Source organism: Fusarium keratoplasticum, chromosome 12 (genome assembly GCF_025433545.1).
Source record: "Fusarium keratoplasticum isolate Fu6.1 chromosome 12, whole genome shotgun sequence".
Taxonomy (NCBI): Eukaryota; Fungi; Ascomycota; class Sordariomycetes; order Hypocreales; family Nectriaceae; genus Fusarium; species Fusarium keratoplasticum.
The window spans coordinates 1681148-1700568 of NC_070540.1; the positions used below are offsets into that span (position 1 = coordinate 1681148).

Below are 19421 nucleotides of genomic sequence, written 5' to 3' on the forward strand. Positions count from 1 at the left end.
CATGCCCCACTGAAGCAACCCCACTCGATGCATCAAGGCGATGATATAAAGATAACCGAGTAAGCTTCAAAATAGCCTCGTTCATCGGCAAGAAGACCACATCGACACATTCTACACTCACAATGGCGCTTTACATCCGACAGCTTAACATCAACGACCTCGAACGGTCTCTCGTCGTCGAGACGGCAGCGTTCCCTCCCGCAGAGGCGGCCACTCGTGAAAAGGTAGCGCCCAAACGATGACGTGTAGAGTCTTTCACCAACCGTGTTCTAGATCGAGTACCGCTTGACCGTCTGTCCCGAGCTTTGCGTCGGTCTTTTTCTTCGCGCTGGAGCAGAGTTGCCCGCTCAAGCCCCTCAGGACATCCCCATCATCACCGAGGGTGCTTCAGACGACGATGTCCTGATTGGACACGTCATTTCCACAATGTCGACAAACAAGCCTGTGCGGGATGAGGACATGGCTTGTCCGCCCGAGTGGAAGGCCAACCCGCAAGCTGACTACGAGGTTGGTCACAAGAAGAATGGCACGACGATTGCACTGCACTCACTAGCCGTCTCGCCCAAGTACCAGAGGTCTGGTTTCGGCAAGGCGCTCATGGCGGCGTATGTCGGCCAGATGAAGAAGGCTGGCAGGGCTGAGAGAATCTCGATTCTCACCTATGACCGCCTTGTGCCTTACTACCAGAAGCTTGGATTCGAGCACTACGGAAAAAGTGAATCGGAATATGCCGGAGTGGCCTGGCATGATCTAGTAAGTACACGCCCACAACAAATTTTGTGAAGTATTGCTAAATGTCATAGTCATACGTTTTCTAAACGAAATTCCTGCCTATTATCAGATGGGAAAATCTGATGCGGATATGTCTCGGCAACAGGAATGTAGATGGGCCGATTTGACCGAGGTTGATGTAGAGACTAGACATGGGTTTTGGTTTCTGGAACAAATAAAACGTGTAAAACATTCCAAAGATGAATAAAATCGAGGATGAATATCGTATAGTATCGAATCACCTATTGATGCACGCGAGGTCAATCTCAGAATTTGGATGAGAGTGAGTTGAGGGTCTGATCTCACAGTCCGCAAGGACAACATAGATCCACTCCTATTCAGTGAGTTAGGTAGGTAATGTAAGGAAACAGCTTCCTGGCCCCAGTGGGTGGTTTTTCTTTTGCCTCGAGCTGCTTCTAGGTCTGTGATAGAGGGTTGATGGTGGCCCAACATGTGAAGTTCGATTTGTGTGGGCCTCCTTTAATCAAAAACCAGGGAGCCGAAGTAGACCATGATATTAGTTTGTATAACAAATATATGCCAGAACTTGAATTATGTGAAATCCGAGGGCTAAGCCTTGGTGGAAAGCCCATTTCATTTGATGCCATGTTAACCTATACGGGCACAGCAATCCTAGGTTTATTCGTCTATCTTGATCCCTGGAATCTGCTTGTTTGTTCTAGATGCTTTCAAGAGTTATGAGGCATTAGTATTCTCAATTATAATGCCTATATCTGTACTTGTTGACGAGGGCATTCATTCTTTAGTTCGATCCATCCCTTGCGACTAGTTCCCTTTAGCAAGCGGAACGACACCACTAGCGTTGCCAGTGGACTCTGAGTTCAATAATGTCAAAGATGAAATTGCATTGCTATGGAGAGGAATGAATTGAAAACCGCTTAAAATGCTGCGGAACGAGTTGCAAGGCAATAAAGAAATGTTGAAACCACGGCATATCTCGGTAGAAACCCAGTTCCACAGTAACTGTCAAGTCTATTGACATTGGAAGCAAAAGTGACGTCGGCTAGATCCGCAAGCGAGACAAGGCTCCGTAGAATCGCCAGAGGCTACGAGCCGTGTCCAGCTGAGTATGGATCCCGATCTGAATCATCACGAATGAGATGTTTCCTTGTCAATGGCGCTTGCCAAGAAGGCTCGGTCTCGGCCTTTTCGACTCCATCAGCCCTGTTCTAGTGAATGATCCACTCGCCAAGTCAACCAACAACCCGTGGGGGGCGTCTTGGGTACGAATGTCTACAACCGACTCCGAGCAATGCATCATCAAACAACGCATTGCACTTCCAAGGCAGATACCATGTTCACCATCCATTTGAGGTAATGTCATTAGTCTCTTATACTCCGAGAAAATATACACAATTAAGGTTATTTGCCCGAACTCAACGCAACGTCGCTTGATGTTCCTGGTGTTATCGCATCGGGGACACGGGACTCGGTTCCGACGGGACGCGCCGTGCCGCCTCAAATTCAAGGCCGTTGAAGATAAAATGCTACCAAATGATAAAAATGCTACCTACGCCATCAGTGCAGATGGCCTCGTGCAATACCACCTTCCATTCAGCCGTATATCTCCGCGGCTTCTTCTTTAAGCAATGGTCAGTGCAACTCCTGGTTACGGCCAGATACAGGCTATGGCCAAAGTTTGTTAAGACCTTCCAAACAGGGACCCTTCCGATGCCACGGTCCCTGGTGACGCGTTGCATCAAACACCAACGGAATGAGCATGCACCTTGAACCTGGGCATTGACGTAACATTCAGACAGAGATATCCCGTCAACCCCCACTCAAAAAGCCCATTACTCATTGTGTGACCAAACAAAAGATCCTTTCAAGTGTCAAAAACAAGACCGAAATAGGCTACTTGGACTTCCACTCGGGTGTCCTCTTCTCAAGAAACGCCCTCACACCCTCTTCCTTATCAGCCGTGCTAAACGCCGTGTAATACAAGCTCCTCTCAAAGTCGTGATCACATCCAAGATCATCCGCTAGGTACCGTGTCAGCGCCGGAATATCAAACAAGGGGAGGACCGGGTGCTGTGCCGGGTACTTGCATCTACATATCGCCTCCTTGGCGAAGGACAGAGCCGTGGGGCTCAGCGCGGCGAGGCTCTTTGCCGTCTCAAGCACGTTGTGCAACACGCTCCCGCTGTCGTAGATGTCGGCGATTAGTCCAGCGGAACGGGCCTCGTCTGCCGAGATGGGCCTCCCGAGGAGGATCATCTGCATTGCCTAGAGTGGAAAAATATCAGCTTCCCGTCCCGGAGCCAAGATATGTGGTGCCAACATACCTTGAACTTGCCCACGGCGTTGGTCAGTCGTTGGGTGCCTCCGGCGCCGGGGATGAGACCAATGGTGACCTCCGGCAGGCCGAAGCGGCTATCTCGAGCGGCAAAGATGAGGTCGCACTGTGACGGTGGTGGGCATTGTCAGCAAGCGTCATTCGTGTCTCTCTGCATGTCTTGGGTTGGGATGACGCCTCAACGTCAGGGTTCAGCTGTCAGCTGTCATGGGGGGCTCAGATCACGACTCACCATCAAAGCGACCTCGAAGCCACCGCCGAGCTGTCAATCATCAGTACGTGGTACTCCACATTAGATCCGAGGCTAGTCTCTTTGTTCTGTCTGTTGAACAAAAGATCTGCTCTCGAAAAAGGGTATTTGCCACTCACCGCCATTCCCTCAACTGCCGCAATGACGGGCTTCCGCACGGATCTCATGCCCGTGCATAGATCCTCTAGATATCGACGACCCCGCGCGGCCTCCGCATCGAGGGCCGAGATCTCGCTGATGTCGGCTCCCGCTACTCGCACGTCAGTCAGCTATCGCAAGTGCCGGGGTGGTACCCCTGGCGTGTGGAGCAGGGCATGGCAGTGTAGATGTGCATGGGTGGGATGTGGGCTCTTTACCGCAAAAGAAACTTTTGCTGCCAGTGACAACAATGACTCGCACGCCACTATCCCGGGATGCTTCCTGCAGCTGTTCCAGAAACACGGTAATCAGCTGCTGGGAGAGGGCGTTGCGCTTGGTTGGCCGGTTAAAGGCGAGGACTCTGACCCCGTCAACCGGAGTTGAAGCAATGACCAGCTCGTCACTCATTGTGTAGAACAAAGGTACAGTAATCACAGACAGACAAGAACTTGGCTGAGTTAATGCTCTGTCTGTCGGGTCCATCCTGGGCGGTGTTGGCTCAAATAGTCGCGTACGCCAATAACGCGGTTTAGCTGCGTCGATCAATGTGGATATGGGACGCGCAGCGCAGGCTCAACTGAGACACCTGAAATGATTGTTCGGCCAACAAGGCTCGCAGGCGTGCTCGGAAGGGAAAGCGTGTCTCGGTTCGCTGAATTGAGGCATTTCTGATTAAGCGGTGGTTGGGGGTGCGTGGATCATCAAATCTGCATAACCCGCGTCGGGCAATTGTCGATGCAAATCGTTTCTTTTTCGGCCGTCGACGTCGTGTCGATCTTCGGGCCTGTCAATCCGTCGGCTCGGTGTCAGTTCAAGCGGTGATGCGAACCATTTACAGTAGCTCAGAAGATCCTTGCACTTACAGTTGGCGGTATGCTTTTGGCCGTCAGTTCAGAAGATGTCAAAGTTGAAGATGAAAAGACGCGCAACTTGCAAGGTTGATCCTGCTTATATGGGCTCCAACTCCAAGCCATAATTCCCACTCAACAACCCAATAAACAGCCAACAAAATCTCACCTTGCATCTCCCTCCCCGAGAACCCCACCGAGACAAACCACACCCCTGCCATCCCTCGGCTCATGTGAGATTCTGCAGCTGCCGGAGCACGATCCTGCAGTTCCCGGTCTGCTGGAGAATGCTTGGCAACCCTTGTATCCGCGGTCATGGAACCGTCTCTGGCCTATGTGGGTGTCGTCTTGCAGGGGGGTTCCACAAAGCGGGCGACCTATACACACACACACACACATCTTGGGAAGCTTCCATGTTCAGGTACTTGTCGGGAACAATGCTCAGCCATCGAATGATTTTCCACAGCCATCCGCATTGTCATGTGGCATACCCTCCAAGCTAGTTAGCGTCCTCGACGCTATTTGGCCCGCGTGCGCTTTAGCCTGGCGTAGACGTCTCCCCCTCCAACACCACTTACCCGATCAAGGCGGAGCAAAGGTCCCCTTTTGGTCATCAGTTTTCACAAATCTCGATACCAACAAGCAAAAAAAAAAAAGACGCATATCCTCCCCCCGGGGGCGGCTGGAGCTGAGACTCGGACCGCGTGCAGCTGACTGGTCCAACGGCCTGGCCCTCTTTTCCCAACAGTGTGTGCCAAGTTCATGGCGGGAGGCTGGCGGGAGGGAAGGGACATATCAAGAAGCGGAGAGGCCTGGCTATTTAAGGAACGGGCTTCTTGTGGTGTAGGGACATGAGCCCTCGATTAATTTTAAATCATCAACACCAATCTCCTCCTCCTCGACCTGCACGTCGAGCAATTTGAGTTTATTTGATTATTACCCGGCGTCGATCGTCATCTTGTTGTATGAGCACTTCATCAAAAGTCCCACCCCCAGCTAGCATGGAGCCATCTATGCCCTCAGTCTCTCTCGGCTCGGCCGTACCCGTCTCGTTTACGAGAGGTACCTCGAGCAGGCCTAGCTTTTCAACCATCACCGAAGCCTTCTACCACCATGCCTCCTCACAGCCCACAGCAGTCGCGGCCCGAGACCTGTCGGTCGAACCTCCTGCAGAGATCAGCTATGCAGAGTTGGCTCAACGCAGTGCCAGGTTAGCCCGGCGGCTTCAGAACCTCGGAGTTGTTCCTGGGGATCGGGTGCCGCTTGTTGTAAAACGTGGTGTTGGCATGCTGGTCGGCATCGTCTCCATCCTGTCATGCGGAGCTCAGTACGTTCCTCTAGATGGATCCGTCGTGGCAGACGAGACACTACAGTTTGTATTGAAACAAACGGGTGGTCGCACTGCTTTGGCTTTGAAATCCACTGCTCATCGTATACTCGATGCTGGAGTCAACAATGTCGTTGTCGTTGACGACATGGACGAAGTTGAGCAAGACGCCACAAGTCTCGAGGACTTCAAGCCCTTGAGTAACCCGGATGACGGATGTTACGTGATCTACACATCAGGTATGGTTTGACATGTCCCCTTCACAGATGCCTAGTTGCTGATGAGATATAGGCACTACAGGGACACCCAAAGGGGTAGACGTCACTCACCGCAACGTAACAAACCTCGTATGCCAGTCGCCTGCAAACTTGGGCATCTCTCCTGGCGTGTGTGTAGGTCAAGTTCTTAATGTCAGCTTTGATATGGGTAAGTAATTCAAATCAAACTTGGGTGAGGGTTGGTGGCTAACTCGGGTGAAGCTGCTTGGGAAACCCTTGGCTGTCTGTCGAACGGCGGCACGCTTGTCATGCGTGGCTCTGACTGGTCAAAAGCATTGAAACAAGTAAGAAGTCTCTTATTTTTTATTGTTCAGCAGTCACTGACCCGTCTGCAGATTGAAGTCTTGATTTGCACTCCCAGTATCTTAGCCAAATACAACCCCTCAGACTTTCCAAACCTCAAGGTGGCAGCCACCGCGGGTGAGCCCTCTAGCCAAAAGTATGTTCGACCTTTTGCATCAAGATTCTTCGTCTAACTGGTCTTTAGACTTGCCGACCTCTGGGCATCTCACCTAAAATACTTCAACTGCTATGGCCCAACTGAGACAACAATTGTCAACACCATGCAACCTCACCAAGCAGGTCAACCTCTATCAATCGGAAGACCCACACCAGGAAACAATGTCTACATCCTCGATGAATTCCTTTCTCCTGTTGCGGTTGGCGAGGTTGGTGTTGTCTGGGCTGGGGGTGCAGGTGTTGCCCGCGGCTATGTGGATTTGCCTGAGAAGACGGTTGAGAGGTTCAGACTAGACCCATTCGCTCAAGACGGGTAAGTCTTCACAAGTCTGCTTCTTGATGCATCTACTAACACACCTTGATAGTTCCAACATGTACAACACTGGAGACCTTTGCCAGTGGAACCACGACGGGACCCTCCACATCCTTGGCCGCGTCGACGACCAAGTAAAAGTAAAGGTGTGTACCTATAACCAACCAACCAAACCACCAATACTAACCACCAACAGGGCTTCCGCGTCGAGCTAGATGGCGTCGTTGCAAGCCTCAACTCCTGTCCCGCAGTGGACTCTGCATCCGCCCTCCTCATCGACGGCGAGATACACGCCTTCCTCACACCCCTCGGCTGTCCTCTTCCAGAAGTTCAGAGCCACTTAAAGAGTCGCCAACCTTACTACGCCATGCCGACAAAGTACCACTTCTTTGAGACGCTGCCCATGACGCAGAATGGAAAGATCGACAAAACGGCGCTGAGGTTGACGGCATCGTCTCCCGTCAAGCACATGTCAACAGACGAAAAGACTTCCTTTGGTCTTGTTCGCGCTCCTCAGCCTGTCCATCTGGGTCATGCTCGGTCCGACTCTTCAACGTCAAGTGCCACGCAGTTCAGCACATTCTCCGACTCATCCGATGCCACTCTTATCGATGAGCATCAGGTTGATCTCGAGAAAGCTCTCCCTGAAAAGAACTATGGCAAGCACACACGCGGTCTTCGCTATAGAGCGCTCATCATCTACCGCCGCCTCTTCTCCCTAGTTGGCCTGTTCAACATCTCGGCAGCCATCGCCCTGATCCTCACCGGAATCAGCCGAGAGTGGCTGGGCAACATCACGGCGATCAACCTGGCGACTGCTGTTCTCGTCCGCCAAGAATTCGTCATCAACGCTCTCTACACGATCACCTGCAGCGTGCCCAAGTCTTGGCCCCTCTGGATCAGGTCTCGCTGCGCCAAGATCTATCATCTTGGAGGTGTCCACTCTGGCGCGGCTGTCAGTGCCGGGGCGTGGCTGCTGGCGTCCAACATTGCCGATATTGCCTGTATGTACGGAAGCTGTGCCAACTGGGGTACGCAGTCGATTGAGTCCAAGACCATCTCATGGGTCCTCTCTGCGCTTTTTGTTGCCATGATCGCGCTTGCGTGGCCCTCGATGCGGAAGCGCCACCACGATCTGTTTGAGAAGACGCATCGATTTGCTGGTTGGACCATGCTTGCTCTTTTCTGGGCTCAAACTGTTCTCATTACCCGAGACAGCGCACCAGCTGGTACCTCTTTGGGTCAAGCTTGTGTTCGATCGGTGCCATTCTGGCTCCTGGCTGTAGCTACCGCGAGTGTCGCCTCTTCTTGGATGTTCCTCCGTAAAGTTCCCGTTCAAGCCGAGGTTCTTTCCAACCACGCCATCAGGCTGCACTTTGACTACACGGTTCCCGTCAATGGATCATTCACTCGGTTATCGTACAAGCCTCTGATGGAGTGGCACTCATTCGCCACTATTCCCGCTCCCGAAGCCGTCAACGGCAGGCCGAAGGGCTACTCGCTCATCGTTAGTAACGCTGGCGACTGGACCAAATCGACCATTCAAACCGGCCCCTCCCACATTTGGACCCGAGGCGTTCCAACCTGTGGTGTCATGCGTATCGCGACCCTCTTCAACCGAGTGGTTCTCATCGCAACTGGTTCAGGCATTGGACCCGTGCTTGGACACATCCAAAACCCAAGCTGCGCGACTCAGCTCATCTGGTCTACCAAGCAACCAGAAGAGACATTCGGCAAAGCCCTCTGCCAAACAATCAGCGACCGAATTCCGAACGCAGTCATCCACGACACCAAGAAGTCCGGCCGTCCGGATCTGGTCAAAATGGGCTACAACCTAGCCAAGAGCTTCCAGGCCGAGGCTGTCATCATCATCGCAAACGAGAAGATTACGAAGAAGGTAGTGTATGGGTTGGAGACAAGAGGCGTTCCTGCTTATGGCGCAATTTGGGATAGTTGAGCATGTTTTTATGAAGTGTAAATGTCCTGTACTTGTTAGAGCATGAAGCATGAGGGACTGGAGTTTTGGGGGTTAATGACGCTTTGAGATGCCGGAATGAGAATTGATGAATGATTTATGGTTATTTGATACCTTTTGACTCGAACTCTGAAATTTGCATGATTTGGAATACCCTCACAAGCGTTATCTGATAGGCTAGCTGTCAAACTCTGTCAAACTCTGTCAAACCTGTCAGATTAAGTTTCAAACTCTGATCGCGGTTCCGGCTGCGTGGTAACTTTCCACCCATGTCACAATGCTACCGAAAGGGTCCGGGTGTGCAAATCAAAGGCAGACGCCCTGGGGGGAGAGTTTAACTTTGGTGCAGCGGGTGGTGTGCAGCTTCAACGTTGGTCAGGGTACATGAACTGCTCTGGTAAAACATGTCTCAAAGAGCGCATGAAGCCTCGGACTGCCCCTGCAGGAGTTTATGCGCGATTAACAAGACTACAACTGTCGATCCAGTACGGAAGCCATCAAGATATCTAGCTATCTGTCGAGATCGAGTTGCCAAGATAGTGGTGATAGTTCATATCGTGCCACGGAAAATTATACCAGCAACCAACCTTCATCACGACCCAAGAGACGTCGGATCCTAATAGATATCCAATATCCTAATAATCAGGCTGTCTTTCTTTAAGGTCTGCACATCTTTCATAAGTCTTTCCTTACCAGATATCCCTTTTGTTGGCGGCTGTTGTATCACGACGCTGGAAGTTGAAATGCTCTGATAGGGCTAGGAGTACATGGGACGCTTCTCGGCGATTACAACCGCGCCTTTCGATTGCGTGGTTTTATGGAATCTTGTGTTCGAAGGAACATGAATAGCCTGAATGCTATTCCGAATGATTGGGTTGTGCAAAACGTGGGCTCCTGATCAACGACACTGACTCCGTGGGTGCAAATATTGGGATGGGACAAAATCCACGCTACACTGCGGAACCACTACAAGCCCCTTCTGGGGCATGAAATTCAGAGAAAATGGGGCTATCTATAACTTGAACTTTAAGAACGCTATCCCACTGGTTTTGAGCCCCCCTGGAACCCATCGCGAGTCTCTCGAGTGGGCGCGTCTTGATGGTCTAGGGTGGCACGATGGTGCCACTTGGTGGTTGTGCCATCTTTGGCCTGTCCTGGGGACTCAACCTTGGCTGGGGTAGCAAATAACGTGTTGCACTGTTAAACAAGTATCAACCGCGCAGTAAAACTGCACCTTAAGTGATATATCTCTCACCGACGTCACCATCACGAGGTCCTTTGTTCGCATTGTGTTTGATCACGGAATCTCACGTGACTCGGAGACCGTCGGAAATGAAGTCTCCACACCGCGGCGACTTTTTCAAAAGTCTCCGCTCCGCGGTCCGGCGCGGCACACGCACAACTGGAACCCGCACTGCCTACCGACCTGACCTGACGTCGCTGGAGGGCCTGGGGATATCCTGACATTATCAGCCTTTCTACCTTGATGGCCAACCTTAGAACCCGCCTTGTAGCGGCCTTCTCAGCTGCGTGACATGGACCCCCGCACAAATACCGACAAGTCCCGCCATCGTGCCTGTGACCCCTGCAGTCAGTTCATGTCCCCCCACGAATTTTCCCCCGAGTGAGCAGACTAACAGGGCTCCCAATAGGGAAGCGCAAAGTGAGGTGTTCGCGACACATTCCGCTGTGTGAGAGATGTTCGCACTTTGGATTGGAATGCGAGTATTCGCCTGTTAGGACAATGGGTAGGCCTCGTGTGCGGCAGCCTCGTCATGATGTCAACTCTACTACTGCTTCGATGCCGAACGATCTCATCAACATGAGCACCTTTGACCAGCCAATGGGTGACATCTTTGGAGATTTCACCGCTCAGCTGCCGCCTTTCAACATGGACTTTGGCGGTGGTCGAAACAGTTCACCTGGGCACGATTTCTTTCAGTCCCGACCGATAGACGAAGACGAGGCTCCCACTTCACCGCAAGATCATCAAAGCCCTTGCTTGCTTCATCATGGGCCAGGAAAGTGTGGGCAAAAGAGCCCAGACCGCGATACAACTCCCAGCCTCTCAACAAAGAAATGCAGTTGCGTCGAGTTGGTGAACCAGCACTTCTCTTCAGTTGAAGATTCCCTTGAGACATTCCAGGTTCTAAAGGTTCTACAACAATCAATACAGTCGGCAAAGTCCATCCTGGAGTGCAACACCTGTTTCGGATCGTGGGACACGAACCCCGGGACGTCTAGAAACGTCTACCTTCTGGGCTCATTAATGTCAAGCATCAGCTCTTCATACGGCGACTTTTTCCTCCATCAGAAGCGCATCGCCGCCGAGTCAACGAGCAGTGGCAAACCTATCAAGGTGCTGCTTGGCCAACCACCAGATGAGGCCGCCACGGTTGAGCTTGCCCTCGACGGCCAAAGCTATGGGGACTTCATACGTGCGAGCCTGAGACAGGAGCTGGGGCGTCTTCTGAAGTTGAGCGATGCGTTTGCGGAAAGACAAACTCGGTTACACAACCAAGGCCACGAAGGGTGCGAGCCGGGGAAGGACTGTACAAATGTAGAGTTTGTGCCTGACGAAAAACATCCGGCAGAGGTGTGTCCGAGAGATGTGGACATCACCGAGGTTTTTTCGTGCTTCCGCACAGTTGACCAGGTGCGGGCCGTTATGATGGAGACGCAGAAGATCATATCAGCATAGCAATAGCGATGGTGTCGGCGTTTAGCTCTTGAAGCATTTATGGTAGCGTGAAATATTGTTGGCACAATAACGAGGGAATGGAACCTGGTTCTGAATTGTTCACGAGTTATTTTTCGCTCGCTTGCTCTGACCAGCGTCTCCATTACTTTCGCATCGGATAGACGCCCTTACGTGCCTCAACTCTGGTAAACTTTGCTAGAAGGAAGATGCGCATCTAATGTGTATTGTATTGTAGTCTTCAAGACATGTCTACAGCGTCTATCTAAGCTACTATCATCCCCCTTTCCCTCGTCCGTTCTCTTGATCAAATGTCCTTGACCTTGGTCTTGAGGTTCAACAAAAACATGGATACCGCAGCCAGAATCACAGGAATGACACTAACCATCTCACCAAGACCAGCATACGCGGGCGGGATGCGGAACTTGACCCAAGCGCCACTGGCCATGGTAACGGCGAGAACGTTGTACACACCAGACCAGATGAAGTTGAAAGCCATCCTGTTGAACGACGCCTGACTGACGTTGAGCAGGAAAGGAATCCCTTCAAGGTCATTCATAAGAATCACATCCGCAGCGCCCTGGGTGACGTCGCTGCTGGTCAACCCACCACCCATCTGAACACCAACGTTCGCTTGAGCAACAGCTACAGCATCGTTGGTTCCATCACCACAGAAGACGACATACTTGGACTTGTCTTGCATGAGAGTGGCGACATAGTCACGCTTCTCGGGCGGGGTGCGCTCACCGACGGCGTTCTCCGGGGGGATTCCAACTGTGGCTGCGACTGACTTGACGGCCACAGTCTGATCGCCGGACACGAGGTGAACGGCAATGTTGCGGGCTTTGAGATTGGCAATGACGCGGATGGCTTCGGGGCGGATTTGGACCTTGAGACCAAAGACGATGAGAGGGATGGAGCCTCGGGTGATCACCAGGGTGGTGAGACCAGCTTGCTGAAGACGAACAACCTCTGGCACATCGTCGGCACCAGTCCATCGAGCATTTCCAGCTTGCAGTCTGGATCCTTTGTAGTCGGCTTCGATACCGGCGCCCGGAACAACCCGAATATTGGACACATCAGTCATGACCTTGACGCTCTGCTCACTCAAATGCTTCTCGACTGCAGCCGAGACAGGGTGCTTGCCTCCTGCGACGAGCGCCTTTGCCAAAGCAATAATCTCATCTTGATCTGTTCCAAGGACCACTTGCTCAACAGCACCAAGCTCGCCCTCGGTAATGGTGCCGGTCTTGTCGAAAACCACATCGGTGGTCTTTCGAGCACGCTCAGTTGTCTCGGCAGACTTGATGATGACGCCGCCCCGGGCCGCAATACCACCAGCGACAACGAGGACCATGGGAACTGCGAGACCAAGGGCACAGGGGCATGCGACAGCGAGAGTGGCGACGGCATACGTGATGGCGTTTCCGATGGTCTTTCCTCCGCTGTAGCCACGGACCTCGATGCCGACAGCGACCCAAATGACAAGCGTGATGGCAGCGACGACTGCCATGGTTGGGACGAACCAGCTGGCGACCTTGTTGGCGAGGTCTTGAAGCTTGGGCTTGGAGTTGGCAGCTTCTTCAACCAGCTGAGCAATGTCGGTGACCGTGTTCTTTCCAGGCAGCCGAGTGAGCTGAGCGACGACAGTACCATCTCCATTAACGGTGCCTGCGATCAAGTCGTCACCCTTCTTCTTGAGGACAGGCAGGGACTCTCCAGTGAGCATAGATTCGTCGACTTCGGTCTGTCCAGAAACGACAAATCCATCGGTAGGAACACGAGAATGCGGAAGAACCTTGAACTGGTCACCGTACTGAAGCAGGCGAGCATCAATCTCGCGATCACCATCTTTAGCGACCAGAACAGCGGTGTTGTTCTGCTTGGATCTCAACGAGACGGCAGCGACGGCTTGGACTCTTGCAAAGGCGGCGATGAGGCGTCCGACGAGGATCAAGGTGACAAGCATGGTGCTCGTCTCGAAGAACTCATCTTCATCCAATGGCTTGCCAGCCATCTTGAAGCTGAAAGCAATGACAGAGTAGATGTATGCTGCACTGATGCTCATGACGACCAGCATGTCCATCTCGACAGCGCGGCTGTACCAAAGGGCACTGATAGCAGGGCGGTAGAACTCGGGGATAGCGATGATCTGGACTAGGGTTCCGAGAACAAGACCGATGATTCCCTTGGTCTTGCCGTCAACTAGACCTTCGTCCCAAGAGACAACTGCAACGGGAATGGTGAGGGCAGCTGCTAGGGCAGTCTTTGTGAGCTGATCCCAAAGTCGACGACGGCTGTTTTCAAGTTGGGGGTCGCCGCGAGGTTGGGCAAGCCCTTGGCAGTGGCCCTCAAGTGAGGCGAAGAGATCGCGGGCACCAATTACAGTTGGCTCGTAGGAGAGACGAACGGTTGACTTGTCGAGAGGTTGGACGTCGGTCACGCCTCGAGGTGGCTCATCAACCAACCTCTTCCCCTCTGTGGATGAGACCAAGACATCGAGGAAATAGTTGCCGCCAACCACCTTGCTTAGAGTGAAACCACTGGCTGTTGTAGCAAAGCGAATAACTTCATCCGCATCCGTGATGGAAGTATCAACATTGAACTCTCCATTCCCCATGACAAAGTTGACTCGAGCTTGAGAGACACCAGTCATAGACCCAAACACGCGCATCAACTTGTCAGCACAAGTAGTGCAATCCATGCCACTGACCAAGAAGTTGACAGTCTCGGCACCATCCGCCTTTTCCGGGTCACTAGTTTTGACACCGCTACCAGAAGGCTTGAAGGTCGGGATCACGGGGCGTGGCTTGTGCTTGTGCTTGTGACCGGCCTGCTTCTTCTTCGGGTTGGACTTGTGGCTCTTGCAGCAGGTATCGGCGTCGCGGTCGATTACGCTACGGCAGATGCAGCGGAGCTGTTCGAGATAGCTGCTGTACTGATCGAAGGCAGCTTGGAGGTGGGTGTTGCAGGCAGCTCCGGTTCGGTGGCCGGCCGTGTCGTGTTCGTGAGGATGATCCGAGGACTCTAGACTTGAGTTAGCCCATGATACGGATGGGTAGGAGGATATGGACTTACTGTCGTGGCTTGGATCACCTTCACAAGCCTTTGCACACTCGAGTGCTGCTGCATTTTGAATGCATTTTTCTGGGGAGACGTGTTAGAGGTGACACGGTGAAATTTTAGGTAGTACGGCTTACCGTCACAGCGCTCTTCAGAGCCACAGCAAGTAGAAGCAGTAGACATGACGCTGGCGCAGTCAGAGTCGTCACAGCATCCGGCGTGGCCATGATCGTCGTTGTGAGACTCTTGGTCGTGATCATCACCACAGCATCCACCGTGGGCGTGGCCATCATGATCGTCATGGTCATCGTGATCAGACTGGTGACCATAATCATCACCGCAGCATCCCGAGTGCTCGTGGCCGTCATTGTGCTCTTCGGGACGCGAGGCAGGGGATGACTTATCCCCATTGGGGTTTGAACAGCACGATGCACCCATGGTCTAGTGAAAGATGCAAGATGGATAAAAGAGAGTCAATGTATTCAAGATACCACTGATAAGATACAACAGAGGAGAAAATTCCATCCAGAGTGTCCACGTTTCTTATATAACCCACAAAGGGGCTGTTTGCTCCAAGGCGGTGTTTATCAATCTGTAAAGTCGCCGCGCGCCGCGGCCCCGCTGCAAGCGACAACAACTCTCCGCTCCGCGCAACTTGTCGGTGAAGCTCCGCTCAAAGAATACGCAAACCAAACAAAAAATTGATTAATTACCGCGTTTCGGGAATAAGTCCATGGCACGGATCTGGTTTCAGGGCATTTGTCTTAGATACCCGCGTTCCTCGGCGACATTACGTCAAGTGTGAGCTGCATCGTTATGGTAACAATTCCTCGGCCGTATTAGACGGGTTTGACGGATGGAAAAGAAGAGTAAGATTAGTGAGCTCGTCTTTTGATGGACCGGATACCGGCAGATCCAGAAGCCAGAAGCCGGGTTGGAATGGCCGATAGTGGCAGGATCAGCCGGAGAGTGTTTGCCGCGGAGAGTAAACAATGAGCTCAAGCTGCAAGGTTTTGCCACAAGGCTAGGAGGTTAATACTCTTGACAGTTGCTTGGTAAATGGCCTCACTGTTTGGCTGCTTGAGGTGGCGTAAAACATGGGTCATGTGAAGCTTGAGAAAACAGATATATGATATGACAGCCTAGCGACACAAAGCCTGACGAGGGTAAAAAACGTGAGATTGGAAGACAACAAATCTAGCGCCGCAAAGGTATTGACTGTTTTTGTCTCTTTGTGACCTAAGCCCTGAAGATTGTCGGTCTTGTCGGTATGTCACTGCAAGTTCTGGTTGCTACAAGGTGATAAATCTTTTTCTTCAAATAGCATGGCTTTATGGAATCATGCATAGCACTCGATAGTCAAGCTAGGGGGAGTCCGATAGTCAAGCTAGGGGGAGCCAAAAGGAAGAGACGAGACTGAAAAAGAAAAGAAAAGAGGTTGGATAAGTAGAGGAGGAAGAAGCTGAGCTTTCCCTATCCCTGGGAAGGCGACAGAGTTCTCAACATGACAATCTTGTAGTCAAAGCCAAGCTAAGAAAAGTCGCGTCCCGTCGGCTGCTGTTGTGACATCTTCATATAAGCGTTCCTGGTCGCCACTCTTCCCTTCTTACCCCAAACAAGCAATACCGCAGGGAGGAGGAGCACCACAAAGCAGACGACAGAGATGAAGATGTGCAGCCCCTGAAGGCCCATGGCTTTGGTCCATGGGGTGAGGGCAAACAAAACCACCACGGCGAGGACGTTGCGAACAAAGACGACACCCACCAACGCAGTTCCGACAATCTATGGCTCGTGTCAGATTCTCTGTCTGGGCTCTGAGGGGCTGAGTACCTACATCGTGATAGCAGTCCATTGAGTAGGAGAGTGCAACGTCGCTGGCAACGGTGAGACCAAATGCAAACATGCCGAGGCCGACGGCAAGGACAGGCCATGAAGCTCCCTAGGTCGTAGAATAAGCCACTGGGTAGTAATATGACCGTTGGGGGTTGAGACTTACGCTGTTCAGCCCCAGACCGAATGTAAGAATGCCGGCCGGGGTAATGATGGCCATCGGAAGAGCAATCCAGAGACGCATCTCAGGTTCGTAGATGCCGTTGTTCCTCTTGGCCAGCCACACAATAGACTTGTCGTTCAGGTATCCGCCAAAGAAGACTCCGGGGAGCGCGCCGACGAACGGGGCGAGGTTCATCAACCCTACACCGACCGCAGTGAAGTTGTACGGTGGAAGAAATAGGTAGGTTGACTGCGTAGAGACCAGAATGGCAAACCATGCCAAAAGGGTACCAAATGTGGCAGCCGTGTAAGCAACCGCAGGGAAGGTGAACAAGACCACCACGGGCTGGTAGAAGTCGTGTAGCATGGAGCCATCAGTTTTGGTGACCCATGCAAGGCGCTCGCGGTATGACTTTTTGCGGGGTGGAGACTCAAGCTGAACAGCAGAGCTAACCTGCTGTAGCTGGGCCTGCTTATCTCGAGAGGTCTCCGTCGACTCGTTTCTCTCGCCTTGGTCAGATGCAACCTCGTGTGAGCCTGTCAGAACACGGGTAAACTTGGTTTCCTCGAAAAACAGGAGAATCAATACAAGGTTGATCCCGAAGAGTATAACACACCACCACCACATCCATCGCCATCCTTGACTCTCGACGATGTATCCTGAGGCCACTGGTCCAAGGTAGGCGCCGGTGAAGGTGGAGAAGAGGTACCATCCGTTCATGGATGCGTGGTCGTGAACGAAGAAAAGGTCAGCGATGGTCATCTGCGCGATGGTTTCGCTTATGGCTCCTCCGAGCCCGGAAATCAGGTTGCTTCCGTATGAATCCCCTATATTCTTTGTCGTCGCAAACCAGATGCAGCCGACAAACTGCAGCAGTGCGCTGAACAGGTAGACTGGTCGGCGGCCATACTTGTAGGCGAAAGGAATAAAGAGAATGCAGCCCACAGCCAAACCGGCATAGTTGACAGCGGCAGATCCATTGAGCTGATCAACTGAGAATCTTAGTTCCCCTTGCATTTGCTCCCAGGCCGTGAATCCAATGTCGAGCTGAACAAAGGTGAGCAGGACATATAGAGACACGAGGGCGAAGTTGACGGCTTTTCGCAGTGCACTCCAGTTCAAGGGGTCATTCGGGTCGTCTGTCGGAGTTGGATGCAAGATCGCGCCGTTGATGAGCTCGTCGCCTCGTAAATAGTTAGCTGATGGATCGAGAGAGTGCGCTGAGGATAGGGTTGCTCACGATCAGCTATGATTACCGTTCCCGGAGCCCAAAAATCAGGGTTTTGGTCGGGTTGACTCGAGGGCGCCATGGTGATAAACAGTTCAGTGTTGCTTGACGAAGTGCTTTCGCCCATCATCTATGGTTCTGGGAGAAGCAATTGATCCAGAGCCGCCATTCATCTGCAATATTAATATTTCGAGGGCCTCAAACAATCGCAGGGTCTGCAACAATCGCGAGCCGGTGGATTACGTAGATAGCGTATCAGGGGGTTACGAAGTGTGACCTCCACGACCGGTAGTTTGAGAGATTACTTATCAACTCGCTTGGGCCTGGCCAATTACACGCCAAAGAATAGGCCGGTCGCTCGACAACGTTACCCCAGACTTACCATCCCATCTAATCGTGCGTGGATTCTTGACGCGCGAAATTCGATCTTGCGGGGTAAAAGGGCACTTTTCCGAAAGCAGCCAATATTTTGCAATCGCGGTGCAGAGCGAGCCGGGAGTTTTTGATAGATACCATGAAATGGCTTGTCGCTTGTAATGCCCATTTGTGGTTAGGTTTTGTGGTCGCAGAGGGCATTCTCAACCGCGAACGAAGCAACACACAGCATAAGAGCAAACTGCCAACACTATCGGCATTCGTTGCCATATCGTAGCAATCCCAATCATGGTCGTCATCAACTCCCCCCAGCCATCCGAAGCTCAACGCCTCGGTGAGATTTACGTCTCATCAATGGCCGACAACCCCGTTGTTGTTGTCCAATTTCCCACACCCGAACGCCGACAAGAATTGCAAGCCTACTTTACAATCTCTATCGAACATTCTATACAAAAAAGGCCCGACACGACATTGGTTGCCAGGCACGACGATGGACGGATTCTGAGCTTCATCAATTGGGATGTGATTGACCCTCACACCGCCCATCAAGAGGCTGAAGAATCGACCATTCAACCAAAAACTGATCCTTCAGCCGGCGAGAGCATTTCTTTTGACAGCGAGGCTCTTAGCTGGCAATCGAATTATCTTGCTATCGCGGAAGATGCACGGGCCAAAACCATGGGTCAACGACCGTACATCCGTAAGAATATGCCCGGGTTTGGTACAGAAGCTCTCTAACTGCTGAACATTTAGATCTGGTCTACGTTTCCACGGATCCCAATCACCAAGGCCATGGCGCTGCTAGTAGACTTCTGAGTCGTCTAATGGAGGTGGCCGTATCCAAGAGGCTACCCATTTGGCTTGAGAGCACAACGAATGCAGTGTCATTTTATGAGAAGAAAGGTTGGAAAAGGGTATGCAAGATTTGTACACCGGCGCCTGGGAATCCCCAGGAATTCGATGGAGGTGTGTATGAAGAACAAGGTATGCTATGGGAGGCTCCTTCGGCTTGAGAAGGCAGTCCCATATCAATTAGTTGGCTGGCAACAATGAAAATTCATCATGCCTGCACTCTTACCTGGTTGCCTGTCGTACCATTTCTCGTTAATGCATCAATGCTGTACTGTTCGAACACATGTGACTATGTTATTGCGCCAAGTGAAGAGAGATTCCGCCACTGGCCAAAGCCAGATGATCCGGCTGTCCTGTTCTGACTCTCGCCGATTATGAATGCCCAGCCTTGACTCGGCATTCACTCGTTTTCTGTTGTTTGCTGCATTTTAGCGGAGTAAGGCCGTAGAAAGGTGATTCCGATCAAAACAGTTGTTGCCAATAGAGCTATTGCACAGATACAAGCAATGAATTTTGTTTTTAACATACTAGCCCAA

At 52.0% G+C, this 19421-nt stretch overlaps 7 protein-coding genes across 7 annotated transcripts; 4 read left to right on the forward strand and 3 right to left on the reverse strand.

Annotated features, from left to right (window-relative positions):
* Nucleotides 1–122: 122 nt before the first annotated feature.
* NCS57_01415800 (N-acetyltransferase domain-containing protein) lies at nucleotides 123–818 on the forward strand (the record flags this gene model as incomplete). The annotated part of the gene is made up of 3 exons (XM_053063770.1): nucleotides 123–224; nucleotides 274–753; nucleotides 804–818. 3 exons carry the CDS (start codon nucleotides 123–125, stop codon nucleotides 816–818), a joined length of 597 nt encoding a protein of 198 aa, XP_052907103.1.
* Nucleotides 819–2646: 1828 nt separating this feature from the next.
* On the reverse strand, nucleotides 2647–3959 carry NCS57_01415900 (uncharacterized protein; the record flags this gene model as incomplete). The annotated part of the gene is made up of 5 exons (XM_053063771.1): nucleotides 2647–3018; nucleotides 3078–3194; nucleotides 3321–3350; nucleotides 3458–3588; nucleotides 3695–3959. The coding sequence occupies 5 exons, from the start codon at nucleotides 3957–3959 to the stop codon at nucleotides 2647–2649; spliced, it is 915 nt and encodes a 304-aa protein (XP_052907104.1).
* Nucleotides 3960–5325: 1366 nt separating this feature from the next.
* On the forward strand, nucleotides 5326–8658 carry NCS57_01416000 (AMP-binding domain-containing protein; the record flags this gene model as incomplete). The annotated part of the gene is made up of 7 exons (XM_053063772.1): nucleotides 5326–5890; nucleotides 5943–6077; nucleotides 6131–6213; nucleotides 6265–6368; nucleotides 6417–6701; nucleotides 6754–6847; nucleotides 6898–8658. 7 exons carry the CDS (start codon nucleotides 5326–5328, stop codon nucleotides 8656–8658), a joined length of 3027 nt encoding a protein of 1008 aa, XP_052907105.1.
* A 1630-nt stretch (nucleotides 8659–10288) lies between these two features.
* On the forward strand, nucleotides 10289–11377 carry NCS57_01416100 (uncharacterized protein; the record flags this gene model as incomplete). Its single annotated transcript, XM_053063773.1, has 1 exon — nucleotides 10289–11377. Exon 1 carries the CDS (start codon nucleotides 10421–10423, stop codon nucleotides 11375–11377), a length of 957 nt encoding a protein of 318 aa, XP_052907106.1. The 5' UTR covers nucleotides 10289–10420.
* A 304-nt stretch (nucleotides 11378–11681) lies between these two features.
* On the reverse strand, nucleotides 11682–14875 carry NCS57_01416200 (HMA domain-containing protein; the record flags this gene model as incomplete). The annotated part of the gene is made up of 3 exons (XM_053063774.1): nucleotides 11682–14401; nucleotides 14453–14521; nucleotides 14575–14875. 3 exons carry the CDS (start codon nucleotides 14873–14875, stop codon nucleotides 11682–11684), a joined length of 3090 nt encoding a protein of 1029 aa, XP_052907107.1.
* A 1092-nt stretch (nucleotides 14876–15967) lies between these two features.
* On the reverse strand, nucleotides 15968–17740 carry NCS57_01416300 (MFS domain-containing protein; the record flags this gene model as incomplete). The annotated part of the gene is made up of 4 exons (XM_053063775.1): nucleotides 15968–16219; nucleotides 16272–16376; nucleotides 16434–17614; nucleotides 17671–17740. 4 exons carry the CDS (start codon nucleotides 17738–17740, stop codon nucleotides 15968–15970), a joined length of 1608 nt encoding a protein of 535 aa, XP_052907108.1.
* Nucleotides 17741–18321: 581 nt separating this feature from the next.
* NCS57_01416400 (N-acetyltransferase domain-containing protein) lies at nucleotides 18322–19046 on the forward strand (the record flags this gene model as incomplete). The annotated part of the gene is made up of 2 exons (XM_053063776.1): nucleotides 18322–18733; nucleotides 18787–19046. The coding sequence occupies 2 exons, from the start codon at nucleotides 18322–18324 to the stop codon at nucleotides 19044–19046; spliced, it is 672 nt and encodes a 223-aa protein (XP_052907109.1).
* Nucleotides 19047–19421: the final 375 nt, after the last annotated feature.